At 41.6% G+C, this 15,257-nt stretch overlaps 1 protein-coding gene across 6 annotated transcripts in view; it reads right to left on the bottom strand.

Moving 5' to 3' along the window:
* Positions 1-15,257, bottom strand: part of PLCB4 (phospholipase C beta 4) — a 386,228-nt gene that overhangs the window by 39,390 nt on the left and 331,581 nt on the right. For all 6 annotated transcript variants that reach the window (XM_037051657.1, XM_037051659.1, XM_037051661.1 and 3 more), the window contains 3 exons: positions 10,256-10,358; positions 7,914-8,078; positions 5,443-5,647 (listed from right to left, as the gene is read on the bottom strand). In XM_037051657.1, the coding sequence (XP_036907552.1) occupies positions 5,443-5,647; positions 7,914-8,078; positions 10,256-10,358 (473 nt within the window). The remainder of the gene's footprint in view (positions 1-5,442; positions 5,648-7,913; positions 8,079-10,255; positions 10,359-15,257) is intronic.

A 15,257-nucleotide genomic window follows, 5' to 3' on the forward strand; every position in this document is an offset into this window, starting at 1 on the left:
GAGGGCAAAACAAAACAACTTTAAACTGTATCAGAAAATCCTGAGTTCTTATGCCAGGAATGACATTTTAATTTAGGAGGTTCCTCCTGTGGAACTATCTGAGGTAAGAAATGGCGAACTACCTTTGTAAGGGGGTTGGAAAGCAACCCGTGAAGATGCTGAGAAGACAGGACAAGAACCCTGCACCTCCCCGCGGAGGGGAATCCTTAGTCACAGGGAGGCGGAAAGGGGAGCTGCACAAAGAAAGACAAACGGCCACTTCATTTTTGCTTATATAAGAGCCCACTTGCAGAAGAGGAGACAAAATCTACAGCTATGAAAACGGCGACCAGCACCGTTCAAGGAACAAAGAGCTCCCGAAGCACAGCTCGGAGTGACATTTACACGGAATGCGGATGCTCCCTGGGTTCTTGAAGCATAGCGTCAGCTCAACTCTTTTATTTGCTCCCCTCCCTCCCACTCAGTAAGAATAAAAGAAATACAAATGACAAAACCCATCAAAAGTAACAGTGGGTGGGAAAGGAAAAATACTGACAGTCATTTAACTGCCATCAGCTTCGGAACCCTTTCCGTCACCGGCAGGGACGGCTAACAATGAGTAGCGAGTGGAGTGCCCTGCAGGTGGTGCTGGCACCGGCAGGTGATGCGGTGGACACGGCTCCAGTAGCCCAGGCCCACTGGGTTTCCTTTTTTATTTTACCTCAGTGTTCAACCCAGTACTTCTTCTACCTTGTGTGTGAGTGTGGGGGTAAACAAGAAGGCTGTTTAATTCTAGGTTCGGTAGAAAAATAATATTGAAAATAATTAAACGGAGGCTTCATGATTCATCCCTAGTCATCTCTCTTCTGAATGCTACCATTTTTTGACATGAAGATTTTTGAGAGTTAACAGACTTCATCTCCACCCTTCAGCCCAGAGGTAGTTTATGTTTAAACTGCTTAGAAAAACAAAACTACAGTAGTCACCCCTTATCTGTGGGGGTGTGTTCCATGACCTCCAGGGGATGCCTGAAACCACAGATAGTAGTTAACTCTATATACCATGTTTTTTCCTACACATACGTACCTATGACAAAGTTTAACGTATAAAGTAGGCACAGAAAAAGATGAATAAAATGAATTAATAATAAAATAGAATAATTTTAATCATATGTGGTAATTAAAGTTACATGAATGTGATCTCTCTCTCAAAATATCTTGTACTTTACTCAGCTTCTCATTTAAAGGAAGCACTCTATGGCTTCTCTCTGGCATATCTGATTTGCCACCGTCAGTACCCTTGTGCTTTGGGGCCACTATTAAGTAAAATAAGGGTTACGTGAACACAAGCACTGTGACGCGGCAGCAGTCGATCAGGTAACAGAGGAGGCTACTGAGTGACGAGAGGGCAGGGCCGGGCAGCGTGTGGAGACTCCGGAGAGAGGGGTAGTCCGAGTCCTGTGTGGGACACCGTGAGATTGTGCAAGACTTCAGCACGATACTCAGAATGACTGGGTTTAAACGCTTATGAATTGTTTCCTTCTGGAATTTTCCATTTAATAATTTTGTATCAAGGTTGACCACGGGTAATTGAAATCATGGATGAGGGGGGACTGCTGTTCAGAAGCTCTAGTAGCCATCTTGGCTCTGTTATTTCTTCATGTGCCTTGGGAGTTTTCATAGCACATTAATGAAAAGAAGCACTGCACTAAAACCTCCTGCCTCTGTGTCCTGAGATGGGGAAACAAAACAGATCTGATGGAAGTGAAGTGGGTCAGGGTGGAAAACATTGGCTCTACACCTAATCCATGTTGGGAGGAAACAGGGGTGGCTGCGAGTTCTAAAGAACACCATATGCTAGAAGGCAGAAATAATGATGGGCAATTGCAAAAGTGCCAAATTATCTCATCAGTAGGGATTCGCCATCATATGGTGACCTCATGAGAACCCTCGTATTGGCACAGAAGCCCAATAAATACATGACCAGCAGGTCCTATAAATACCCAGGCCCTGCTTAGAGAACTGTCTCAACTTAAAAAAAAACTTTCATGAACATATGTTTTACCTTTATAAAATGAAACCACCCATCTGACTTTACTGCGATTTCACATACATTTAAATATTACATAGAACATAAAGCTGTTGGTGCTTACAGACCTTACGGTAATATTACTAAGGCATCAGAATTCTGCAAATTCTAGTAGGCACAAAGTTAAGACATTTTTCTTAGGATGATGAGTTGCTATGACAAAAGAATTTACTGCAGCAGAAAGAAAAAAGAAGCTCCTACCCTTTGCAACAGCTTGGATGGAACTGGAAAGCATTATGCTGAGTGAAATAAGCCAGGTGGTGAAGGACAAATACTATATGATCTCACCTTTAACAGGAATCTAAACAACAAAACAAACAAGCAAGCAAAATATAACCAAAGACACTGAAATAGAGAACAGGCTGACAGTGTCCAGAGGGGAGAGGAAAGGGAATTTCAGGGGAAAAGGGGAAGGGTTTACAGGAACAAGTATAAAGGACACATGGACAAAAACTAAGGGGGTAGAAATGGGAGGGAGGTGGGGACCATGGGGGGAGGGTGAGCTGGGATGGGAGTAAACGACAGAAAACTGTACTTGAACAACAATGAAAATAAATGAATAAATGAAAAGAAAAAAAGAATTTACTGCAGCAAACTAAAGGGTAAAGTTAAGGAGTAGAACTTTTAACCAATGGATTTTTTTTAGCTTGTTACAAATAAATACAAATGAAAAAATGAATGAGGGTGACTATAGTTGGGCACTGTTCCCAAGCTCATTTGATGCTTGTGTATGAGGCAGGGACTGCTGTTACCCCCAAGCTGAAGTGTAAAATGTTCTGTAAGCTCATACAAGGTCTGACAGCCAGTAAGCCAAGGGGCTCCAATCAGCATTCCTGATGCACATACCTGCTACGTGGCCTCAGTGAAACAGCATCCTATCAGGTTGAGAAAGACAGTCTTTGGATCTCCAAATATGAAATCAAACTCTATATAGATGTTGAAATGTATTTTTTAAAAAGTGGGGAAGGGAGAAAGGCAGGGAGAGAAACATTGATGTGAGAGAGAAGCATCGATTGGTTGCCTCTCACGTGGGCCCGACCAGGGACTGAACCTGTGATCCAGGCATGTGTCCTAATGGGGAAGCGAAGCAGGATAAAAGGTTTTTTTATTCTTTTACAGAATAAATCCTGCTCAACACATTTGTGCAATAAATTAATCTAAATTATATTCTTTAGCCAAATAAAAATATGATGATGTATATCAACAACTTTCCTTTCTTTTTCCCCTAGAAAATGCTGGAGTGCGGTGGTACACACTTTCATTTTGAAATTTTTCCTATTTAATGAACCAGAGAAATCAATTTTCTTGGGAATGGGGTCTCAACACACTTCCTGACATGCTGGTTTGGCACATAAATGTTCAGATCTGAATGTGAAAATACAAATACATTGTATAAATCAAGATGCTGTAAAGATAAGAAATTTATAAAAGAAAGTCTTTTTATTTTGTTATTTTCAGGTAGTATCCTTAAGTCTCATAATGTCTGCCCTCAGTTTCTTCACATATAAAAGTGAGGAGCAGAGAATTCTGAATGAGCAGTCTTTGAATATCAACTCTGAGGTTAAGACATTAACAGTAGAATCCCAGTACAGTGCTGAAATTTCAAATGTTTTCTATAAAAAGTGACCACAGTAACATGTTAGAAAAATACTTGCAGGACTATTTTAAAGAGATTAATTTGGATCAATACTAATATAATTATTGACACTGGTAATAAGTTACATTATAAAAACAGATTTCTTCAGCATGTCCCATATGTCCACAACCGTTCTGAACAATTTCACATTCCTGGACTCCATTTATATACAGTGCTTGACACAAAGTAGGAACTTAAATGAATTCTTCTTTCCCTTTTCTAGTCAAGTGGCCCATTTTCCTGGAATGAAGCATCAAGTTTCATTTGCAAAGTAACCCATACAGAGGCAAAACTTGTAAGTCTTCCACCTTATTTGTTTATATGGCTATTTCTAAAGTGCATGAGGCATTATGCACTGCCTACCTTCCAAGCTCAAGTATGTGAAACAATTTAGTTCATGACGCCCTGTGACCATCACATGCTCCTACATACACAGTATAGGACTCTTGTTCCTTTTCTGACCCACTTACGTGGCCCACCACACCCTCCCAGCCTTTTTTATGTCCCTTACGTCTGCTACTGTACATTCCTGATGTACACATCTGCTACATGGCCTCAGTGTACATTCTGGTACTATATACAGGATATACTAGTATATACTGGCCCTCAGCTAGTATACTGTATACACTGGCTTCTAATATGCTTCTTTTTTGTTTTGTTTTCTTTTTAATGAAAAACACAGGGGAAGGAGGAAGGAGTCTTTACTCTGGATTTTGTGAGTGAAAAATGCTTATGGCTCTTTGAACCAGGAATCAAGTTGTTCAAGTTGAGGACTAGTTGCTGAAAATCCGCCCTTCAGAGCAGCTGGCATTATCACAAACAAAGGACAAATAACCCCTGATTCCCCAAATCAGACTGTGATGTGTTGCAATGCATTATAGAAACCACAGCTGTGTCTACAGCTACACATATGAACAGGCACACAATTTTGAGCCTGGCTATGGCATATACTGCAATGATGAGCACCTTACAAGAATGCTAGGAGGCAGGTAGTAGTTTATTCACTCTACAGGTGGAGAAATGAGGAGTTTGAGAGGTCAGGTTACTGTCCTGAGGTCACCGGGACAGTAGTAGGGTCAGCACTTGAATTGCTGGTTAATTTAATGCAATCACTCTGCTGTACTGTGTCCTTATGCTTAAACAGACTCTGAGAATACTGAAAATCTGTTTTTGTTTAATGTTCTTGGCTTAGTTGGGGATTATAAAAAGTTAATATGTTTGGGTTCAAGCAAAAATCCTATGACTTGGTCCAGCTTTAGATTCCTCCCATGGATTACCTTAGCAAAACCAAGGCGGTCTTCTGTGGATGAATGACTAGGATTTTGGGGGGAAATTGAACTTTTTGTGGATTTGGAAGAAAATCCAGGCATGTTGATAGTTGAGTTCTATTTAAATCTTTTAATGACATCAGTCAATATCAATGATTCCATATTATGTCTTTCCCTGCCTTTGAATGACAGTGTAAAGTATATCCTTTACAAACATATTTGAAAAAACTGATACACAACATAAAGTCACGGTATTTCCAAATAAGAAAGAACCTTAAAAATAATCTAACTTTTCCCTTTCATTTCTTAGTATGAGCCCCAAGGCTGCCAGTGATCCTTGGTTTCTTTGAGGCTATTGAGGGTCAGCAGCACTGGAGGCACAGGCTTTTTTTCAGCCACTGGTAAAATATTTTATAATCTCATATGTATTATATATATACATCACACTCTGTACACACATGTTTAACTTACCTCCAAATCCATCAGGCACATATGTTTTAAGAACAATATTGCAGAAAATTGTGGGCAGTGATAATGGTTTATTCCCCTCATTTCGAAGGGAAATGTGTCGATAGCCAGCTTGGAGGCCGTCCAGTGGGAGAATCCTCTGGCCGATGAGCTTGTTGTTGTCATCATACACTGCTATCCTCAAGACCGCCAGGTCAGGGAGGATTACCTGCAAACAAAGAACGGTACTTTCCCTCAGTTTTGGAAAGCAGCTCCCAAGAACCATGACTCTAGGAGTCTGGGTCATATCCACACTGTGCTTGCATGTTCCTTTATGGTCGGAAATAGCCCCATGCTCATTATGCATTCCTAAAGTACACTGTATGAGCTATAGCACCCAAGCCATTGAGAAAGGCAATTGGACAGGTTTCCTGGAAATGATCTCACTGCAAATTTTAGATGGAATGCATGTGAAAGATTGCTAGCCCAACCTTTGTCATCTTTCCCAGTCCCCACCCATGAAATGCATTAGCACAAGGAGACCCTGAGAAATAAAGTGAATTTCCCCAATCTCAGAGATGGTCAGTGTCAGCTGGAACTGGCAATTGAGGCTCTTGACGTCTAACCCTGTGGTCTGTCTGGTCCCTGGGCTGCTTCTGACCTCTAATTCTGCCTGTTTTAAAGAATGTAGCAAGTATCTCTGAAGAAAAGCTCCATGTATAAAAGGTAATTTATATATAAATTTGGATTCTCCCTTCTTCTTTCACTCCTCAATTTTTAACATATTTTGGGATATTAAATGGAGTAAGATGGGACATCTAGAAACATTAACATGTAACCAAGACACTTATTCTTGCCATTTCCAAGCTGAATAAATGAACATAAAACCTGAGTTCAGATAGCAGAAAGCCTATTTAGACATAAAACAGCAGCACGACAAAAGAAAATCCCGTTTTTAATATTGGTAATCAGGGGTGCCTTTTCACTGGCTAAGAGCAATCCAGAACATCCTTGGCATGATTTTAGTACTTTGTCTAAAACTAGACAATATATTGATTGCCTATTTATGTCTAGAGGTTAAAATTTAATTCCAACTTCAATAAGATGAAAAGGCAAAAAGCTAAAATTCAGCCAACTTCAATCACTCTATTGCTCTTCATGGGATGAGTGGAAGTTTATAACTTTGTGAGATTACTGCACAGAACAAAAAGAGTAACAGCAAAAAAGGAAACAATTGGTGTGCTCAATACTGATGATAGGCAATTTAAGTTCTGAAGAGGAGTAAAGGACCCACAGTTGGCATTTGTTTCTAGGAATAGTAATGTAACACATAAAAACCAAGTTTGGTATTTCCTTACTCATAAAAACTAAGAACCTCTGCAGTTAAAGTTCTGAATTTCTAGAAATGTGTGTCAGGATTATTCATTGTGACAAAGAACACTGGCCCAATGGACAGCAGGTCCATCTATAACAAATTGAAAAAACCAGGAAAGAAAGAAAAATTGCAGGTTCGTATGCAATTTACACCTCACTCTGACAGCAAGAGAGTGGGTGATGATGGAGGTCTTGCGTGACTGTGGTGTTCACACCACAGGGTGAACCTACATTTCAGACTAGCCTGTTTCATTGTCCCTACACTGATCTCCCCTAAACTGGTTTCTGTAAACGTGTTAGTCTATTCAAAGGTGAACAATCCCTGTTTGTTAAGACATGAAGCCAATTATCTGTGTTGCATGACACACAAATGGAGCAAAACCCCTGGAAAATCTGTGCCTGAAGATGAAGCAAGAGACCATTTTGGTCAGGATAAGAGAAAAAGTGACAGAGAAAAACATATTCTGAGAGACAACACAGCCAAGGAAAGAATTGTTCAACGTTTCCAACTGACAAAAGAGAAACGAAGTGAAAAATATTTACAAGATTAAAAACTCAATCATTAGAGAGAATGACTGTGATTGTTTTTAGGATCCAATTATAGTATTGAAAAAAAAACCCCAAATACCAAAAATAGCACATGAAGCACAGAACCTGCAGGTAGCAGCAGGCATCACACTCCCTGGAGGCAGAAGACAATACCAACTGACCCATTTGAAGACATTATTGGCCTTAATTATGGTGAAACATTCTACCTGCCATCTTGGCTAAAGGAACAAGGCAAGTCACCAGCTGCAGCTAGGGCAGGGAAGAACTCTCCCAGGTGTGATGGTGTCCACCAGCGAGGATACATCCTAAGCAGACAGCACACCTGGGGCTCAGGCATTGCCACGTAGGAGATAGGCTTCTCCAAGGAGGAGAGAAAAGCCAAAAAAAAAAAAAAAAAGGACAGGAACAAACGGAATCAACAATCACATGACAGCTACAACACTTGCCCATTAGAAGAAGGAAAAAATAAGACATTTGGGGTTGAATAACTCTTCTTTACATCAGGTAGTGTCTGTGCACAAAAACGGCTCCCAAGGTAGCAGAGTGAGTCTGACACATGGAACGTGCCCTACCTTCCGAAATACGAATGACTCTTCATTGTAAACCGGATTGAGTCCATTGTTCATCACCATGCGAGTTCGGAATTCCTTACGTATAGTGTCAGTGGGCAACCCATACATGTCCACTTCTACATATGTGCCAATTTTCTTATCTGATAAGAATTGACCTGATATGACCTGTAGCGATCGGACAAGAGAGAAGTAAAGTCTGTAATCATTAGTGGTGAATAATAATCCAGCATAAGAATTTGTCTATTCATTAATCTTTGGATATTTTAATTATTTATGGGAATAGCGGCTTCACTCCTTACTAAACTCAAACATTATTGAGCGACTATGCCCAAAACTGTTCTAGGCAGAGGTTCTACCCTCAAACACTGTCTAGAAAAAGAACAAGGGAAATATACGCACATCATATAATACAAAGAAATAGTGTCCAGGCACCTTTGTTTCACTGAAGTGCCCACGACCTATTTAGTGATAGGCTGAAATATGCCTTAATCACTTCGCAGGCCCCGAATTCTGCCATACCATACGTTTACTGAATTCTTTTAAAAGTCTTGAAAAGCCACACGCACAGAAAGAAGGGCAATGTTAAAATGTGCCTGTTATTCTTTACTGATATTGATACCAGCCAGCCCTGTGGTATGTATTTGGAAGGACTAGCATTAAATTCTTTTTATGAATATTTTTTATTTTTCAGTTACAGTTGATGTACAATATCATATTAGTTTCCGGTGTGCAACTCTGTGATTAAACATATTTATTTATTTATGTAATTGTTGTTCAAGTACAGTTTTCTGTCTTTTACTCCCACCCCAGCCCACCCCCCCAGTGCTCCCCACCTCCCTCCCATTTCCACCCCCCACTTTAGTTTTTGTCTATGTGTCCTTTATACTAGTTCCTGTACACCCTTCCCCTTTTCCCCTGAAATAGCATTAAATTCTATTATAAAGTTACAGAAAGACTATTTTTCATTTACTTTCCAAATGACTATAGTCATTTGTCATTTTTTTCATATTATCTACTAGCTAATAATTTTGAAACTGTTTCTTTGACGTACAGCTGACGTACAGTAAACTGTGCATATGTAAAGTGCACAATGACATCAGTTTTGACATGAGCACATCTGTGAAACTATCACCACAACGGAGACGATGGACATTTCTGTTGCCCCCCAAATTTGGGGGGCCTTTTTGTAATCCCTCCATCCCTCCATTTCTGTCTACTGGAAGTCACTCCTTTGCTTTTTGTCACTGTACCTTAGTTTGCATTTTCTAGAATTTTGTATAAATGGAATCAGAGAGGGTATTTCTTCATTAACAAACCTTATTTTTTTAGAGCAGTTTTACATTCAATGTAGCAAAACTGAGCAGAAAGTAGAGTCTGCATATATCTCCTGTCCCAACACACACAACCTCCTGCATTATGGACATCTCTCAACAGAATGGTACCTTTGTTGCATCAATAACCTACAATGACACATCATTGTCACCTACAGTCCATCATTTACATCCGACTTCACTATTGGTACTGGACATCCTGTCGATTTGATCAAATGTAAAATGACATGTTCCACCACGGTAGTGTCACATAAAAGAGTTTCACGGCCCTAAAATCCTGTGCCCTGCTTCTTCCTCTCCCCTAACCCCTTGACACATGGCAACCACTGATCTTTCTACTGTGTCCATAGTACTGTCTTGGTCAGGATGTCATATAGCTGAACTCACAGAGTACGTAGACTTTTCGGATTAGCTTTTTTCCTTTAGTAATGTGCACTTGTTTCCTTTATGTGTTTTCGTGACCCAACTGCTCATTTCCTTTTAGCACGAACTAATATTCCATTGTCTGGATATGCCAGTTTATTTGTTCATTCACCTACTGAAGGAAATCTTGGTTGCTTCCAAATTTTGGCAATTACAAATAAAGCTGCGGTAAACATCCCTGTGTAGGTTTTTGTGCAGACATAATTTTAATTCATTTGAGTAAATAACAAGGAGTGTAACTGTTGAATCATATGATAAGAGTATGTTGAGTTTGTAAGAAATCACCAAACTACCTTCCAAAGTTTTGGATTCTATTTTGCATCCACCAGCAATGAATGAGAGTCCCTGTTGCTCCATGTCCATCATAGGTGCTGTTTTTGACTGGTGTCTTTCACTATAAATAACTAATAATTTTACTAATGACAAAAATGTATCTCAAGGAAAATACGGGGAATTTTAAGTCAAAGTTGAGAGCAACACATGGATCTTACCCCTTGATATTAAAAATTTTAATTGTGATTTCTTAAGACATTTCCAGGCCTATCTGCCTATGCATTTATGCTATTCTGTGAAGCACAGAGGCCTTACCTGCACTGAGCACGTGGCTGCAATTACCCCATCGACAGGAGTCTCAGAGAAAGGATCAAATGTTCGATCAGGCCGTCTCATGAAATCTGGTTTGAGAAGGTACCTGGTGGGACACAAGCATAGAAATAATTCGTTTTATTAGTTGCTTCTACAAAGATTAAAACAGAAACTCTCCAGGACACTAAATCTTTCCTTTTCCCCATTTGTAACTTAGGAGCTAGGCTTTAGGCCGAGGACCCCAAGGACTGGAGAGAAGAACCCTGCCCTACTGATAATCCTAAAGAAGAGCAGGGAAGAGAGATGTTCTTTAGATTCTAGGACCAGGGACGTCTGGGACTTTCTGATACTACCATTTTCTCTTGAACTGATTTATGCCATGGACCTCTTGAAATACTTGTTCTTACAAGCACAATTAAAATAAAATAATAACAATAAAAAATGAATTATATAAGCTACAGTTATCAAAATATAGAAAATATGCAGTATTCTACTTCTTTTTAAAACAATTTTATTTATTTATTTTTAGAGACAGGGGAAGGAAGGAGAACGTGAGGAAGAGAAACATCAATGTGTAGTTGCCTCTTAGATGCTCCCAGCTGGGAACCCAGGCATGTGCCCTGACTGGGAATCGAACTGGCAACCTTTTGGTTTGCAGGCTGGCTCTCAATCCACTGGGCCACACCAGCCAGGATGATACTCAACTTCTTTGTCGAGTTTTAACTAATGTGTTAAATTATGAGAGCTCAAGGAAAGTTTGATAATTACCATAATTTCTATGTACTGCTATGCATAAAAATGATTTGAGAGGAGTACTCACCTGTCTCTACGAGAATGCAGCCCAAAATACTAATGCAAAAGCTCTCTTACGGCAAACAGGGGAATATTTTCTACATACACAGAGTTGGGGATTTGGACCTACTTCTGTGGCTAATGTTAGCCACTGGAGAACGTGATGACTCAACAAAGCCAGACTTAGGAAGGAAAGTAGCTGAGTAACTACAGTGCTGCACACACTTCTCCGAGGGAAGCCCAGCAGCTCTGTCTGGCAAAGGACCAGGCATCAGCTGTGCGGGACGTGACAGATGACGGTTCTGCCTTTCACAAGAGGGGCAGCATTTGGATTCCAGTTTGTGAAGCAATACATTTTGCTTCCTGGAAAAGGCGAGGACTCTGGGGTCCACAGAGGACTGTGGTCATCCTTCTAGCCCAGAATCCCCCTGGCCAGTGGCTGTCCAGACATGATCCCATGCTCTGCAGCCATTTCTTTGAGGGCCAGGAGCCCCTTCTCACAAAAAATAAACAAATGTGATGTTGATGATGCTTAGTGCCAAACACATTCTTCCTCATACCCTGCTTTTAGACCTGGTTAGAAGAAAACTAATTTGTGAAAGAGCAAATTCACCCAAAATAACAAATGCCAGGGAAAAGGGGCAAGAAACGCACATCCAGTTCTCCAAAGCAGGCAGCCTTCAGTTTAATGTGTTCATTTTATACTCACATACTTAAAAAATAAAAGAGAGTGTGCAGGTGTGCGACAGGATTACGAGCCAGGTAAACCCTGGCTTGGGGCTGACACTTCTACTGCAGCTGTAGGGAAGGAGTGTCTGTTCTGGACCCAAGGCCACCTGCAGATGCAGTAGAGACTGATACTCACAGACCCATAGTCTGTGCAGGTTGGGGGACCCCGGCATTAACAGCATCCCAGCAGCGCATTAGGGCCATGGGATCTGTGCAGCTGCATAGGGCCCTGGACCCCGAGGGCTCTGTGCTTGGTTTAAGGCTCCACAGCCACTGACTTAAAATGATTAATAATTTGTTTTCATTCTGCATCATGCCCTGAAAACTAGGTAGCTGGTCCTGCCTGATGTTTTTTGGCACAGAAAAATAATTTGGCATAGGTCTGTGTGGTGGGTGTGGGCACAAGGCCAAAGTCAATGGCAAGTGGAGGGATGTGAGGATGGTCTGTGAACTTTGTGGGGCCTCCAAAGGCCAGGGAGGGAGAGAAGAAGGGCCTTCAGTCAGGTGGCTGGACAGCAACCATAGGCATCAGAGGGTGGGGTCATAAGAAAATATATCATATTTGATCACCCCGAAGACGCCATCAATTATTCAACCCTCCATTATTTTATTTACCAGCAAGAAAGAAAAATGGCTGCTGATTATAACTGTAAGATGCTACAGATTTTAAAACACTTATAGTTGGAGAAAGTCATGTAAAAAGCATGCATCTTTCAATCAAGAAGGTCATACTGTTTTGTATCAATCATACAATAACCTCTGAAAGCCTGAAAAGACTTGAGAACTTAATTTGTTTTATGTTGTTTCATTAGAAATGCCTCCCGTTTTTCCAGTTTTAAAAATCGGTCGGTCATAAGCGACCGGTCACTTCCCTGGTGAAAAATCACACTCGCTGTGCCCACTGGCGTCACCTCCCAAAAGAGCGGCCTGCAGAGCAGGATTCCAGGTGGGTTTCCAACGTTGCGTTACCGTTGCTAGAGTCAGGGACGTTAAGCATGCATTGCACACTAATGTTTGATGTAAAACCGCTATTGTTTGTCACTGTCGGCCTAAAAGGCACAGAACGCCACTGCTGGGCACAGGAATGCAGCGCTCAGGTGCAGCCCACAGGATTTATTTAAAAGTCCCGCACTTGACTGGAGAACGACAAGGGCCACTTGTGAAGGCCACAAGGGCATCAGTGCCCTTGCTCTGCGGAAAGGTGTCCCGAATGGTCACAGATGAGAAAGATTTCTTCTCTGCCTTCAGGCTGGGTGTGGGGAAAGGGGAGGGTGGGTGAGGGGAGGGCACAGCAGACTGAACAATCTTGTCAAAGCCTCTTACGTTGGGTTGCCCCACTGAGCAATCATATGTTTTTGCCCCTCTGGTGGGACTTAGGCTTTTGGTGACAACATCCCAAATACATAGCCCAGAATTCAGACTAAAGGAACATCGTCCTAGCTTATGAACATATTTTACAGTAAACAATGGTACAGAAGGAGAGACATGTACATGTGAACTATGAAAAAACTCCTGAAAAGAAGTGTAACGAAGGCATACAACTCCTGTGGAGACCTCTTCCACCTGCAAGCAGTCCCCCTCAGGGTGTCGGTACCAGCTCTGGGACAGCCCAGGCGAGCATGGGAGGCTCTGGCTTTACTTGATCACAGGGAAGCATCCAAGGAGGAGCACAGCCAGGCCTGAAGTGTCTGCATGAACCCCAGGGCCATGGCTGCCTCCCTGAACCTAAAGGCCTGATTTGATCAGGGAGCTCATTTATCCTTGCCTGGTTTCTGGGTGTGAACAACCATAAGGCCTTCAGCATTCCTTAAACTTCACGTCTGCACCAAAATTTGCAGTTCATGAAGTAGTTTCAGGTACACTCACATTCACCTTCCTGAACTGTCACAACAAACCTGTGTGGTAGGTGTTCTTGTCTCCATTTTACCAAGCAGAAAGCTGAGCACTGGAATCTAACATGACTACCCAAGGACATTTCACGCACAGGAGCTGGGACTCACACCTGGGGCTTCAGACCCCAGTGGAGGGCTTTCCTGCCCACACCACAGCTGGCCAGGGGCCCCACTGCCTCAGCCTGCCCCTGGGGGTCCATCCATCAACTTGTATGCACAATTTCCTGGTTACGAACACTTTGCATTCGGTAACAAAATAGTTCTAAAAAAGTCTGCAATGCATTTTGTTGATTTTTTTCTTCAAGATTTTATTTATTTAGAAGGATGGGAAGAGGGACAGACAGAGAGGGAGAGAAACATCAATCGGTTGCCTCTCGTCTACCCTCAACTGGGCAGCAGGCCCGCAAGCCAGGCATGTGCCCCAACTGGAGTCAAATTGGTGACCTTCCACTTTGCACTATGACGGCCCAATCAGCTGAGCCATGCCGGCCAGATGTGTTGTTTTTTTTAAGTGCATAATTTTTATTGGATTTCCCCCACTTTTATAGAGACTTAATTTACTTATAATGTATTAGTTTGAGGTGTACACTTTCTATTTCATTCAAAACACACAGCAGAAAAAATGCTGTGCACGATCCAGTTATGTGTGTGATGGGTGATCTGGGCAATCAGGCCGTCACCGTGTGTCGGCACACTGGCAGAGAACCCCGTGACGGGAAGGAAGAGGTGGCAGCGTGCACTTTGAACTCACAATTGCTGAAACATTTTATTGTGACTGGCTGTTTTTGGTGATAAAAATTAGATATTCAAGCAGAAAGGCCAAGAACTTTCTGAGAGTAGCCTTTCAGGGTGGATGACTCTCCAATGGGTTTAGAGCCCTTTGGGCAGAGGTTTGGGGACATTTGCCTGTGGTACTACCTGGGGACAGATGTGTGGGGGGAGAATGGCCACACAGCGCTTTTCATCTCTGCAGTATTTTAATTTTTTAAAGTTTTTAAATTAGTTTATTTATTTATTATTTTATTTATTTATTTATTTAAATATATTTTATTGATTATACCATTACAGTTGTTCTATTCCCCCCTTCATTCCCCTCCCCCCGCACACTCCCTCCCCCACCATTCTCCCCCCTTAGTTTATAACCACGTGTCTCAAGTTCTTTAGATTCTATATTTCCCCCACTATTCTTGCCCTCCCCCCTATCTATTTTCTACCTACTGTCTATGCTATTTTCTGTACCTTCTCCCCCCTTCTCCTCCTCCCACTCCCGTTGCTAACCCTTCATGTGTTCTTCATTTCTATGGTTCCACTCTTGATCTAGCTGTCCTCTTGGTTTGCTTTTGTTTTAGGTGTGGTTGTTAATAACTGTGAGTTTGCTGTCCTTTCACTGTTCATATTTTTCATCTTCTTTTTCTTATATAAGTCCCTTTAACATTTCATATAATAAGGGCTTGGTGATGATGAACTCCTTGAACTTGACCTTATCTGAGAAGCACTTTATCTGTCCTTCCATTCTAAATGAAAGTTTTGCTGGATAAAGCAATCTTGGCTGTAGGTCTTTGGATTTCATGACTTGGAATACTTCTTTCCAG

The sequence above is a fragment of the Sturnira hondurensis genome, unplaced genomic scaffold, assembly GCF_014824575.4.
Source record: "Sturnira hondurensis isolate 20B ecotype Veracruz unplaced genomic scaffold, ASM1482457v3 Scaffold0007401, whole genome shotgun sequence".
Classification (NCBI taxonomy): domain Eukaryota; kingdom Metazoa; phylum Chordata; class Mammalia; order Chiroptera; family Phyllostomidae; genus Sturnira; species Sturnira hondurensis.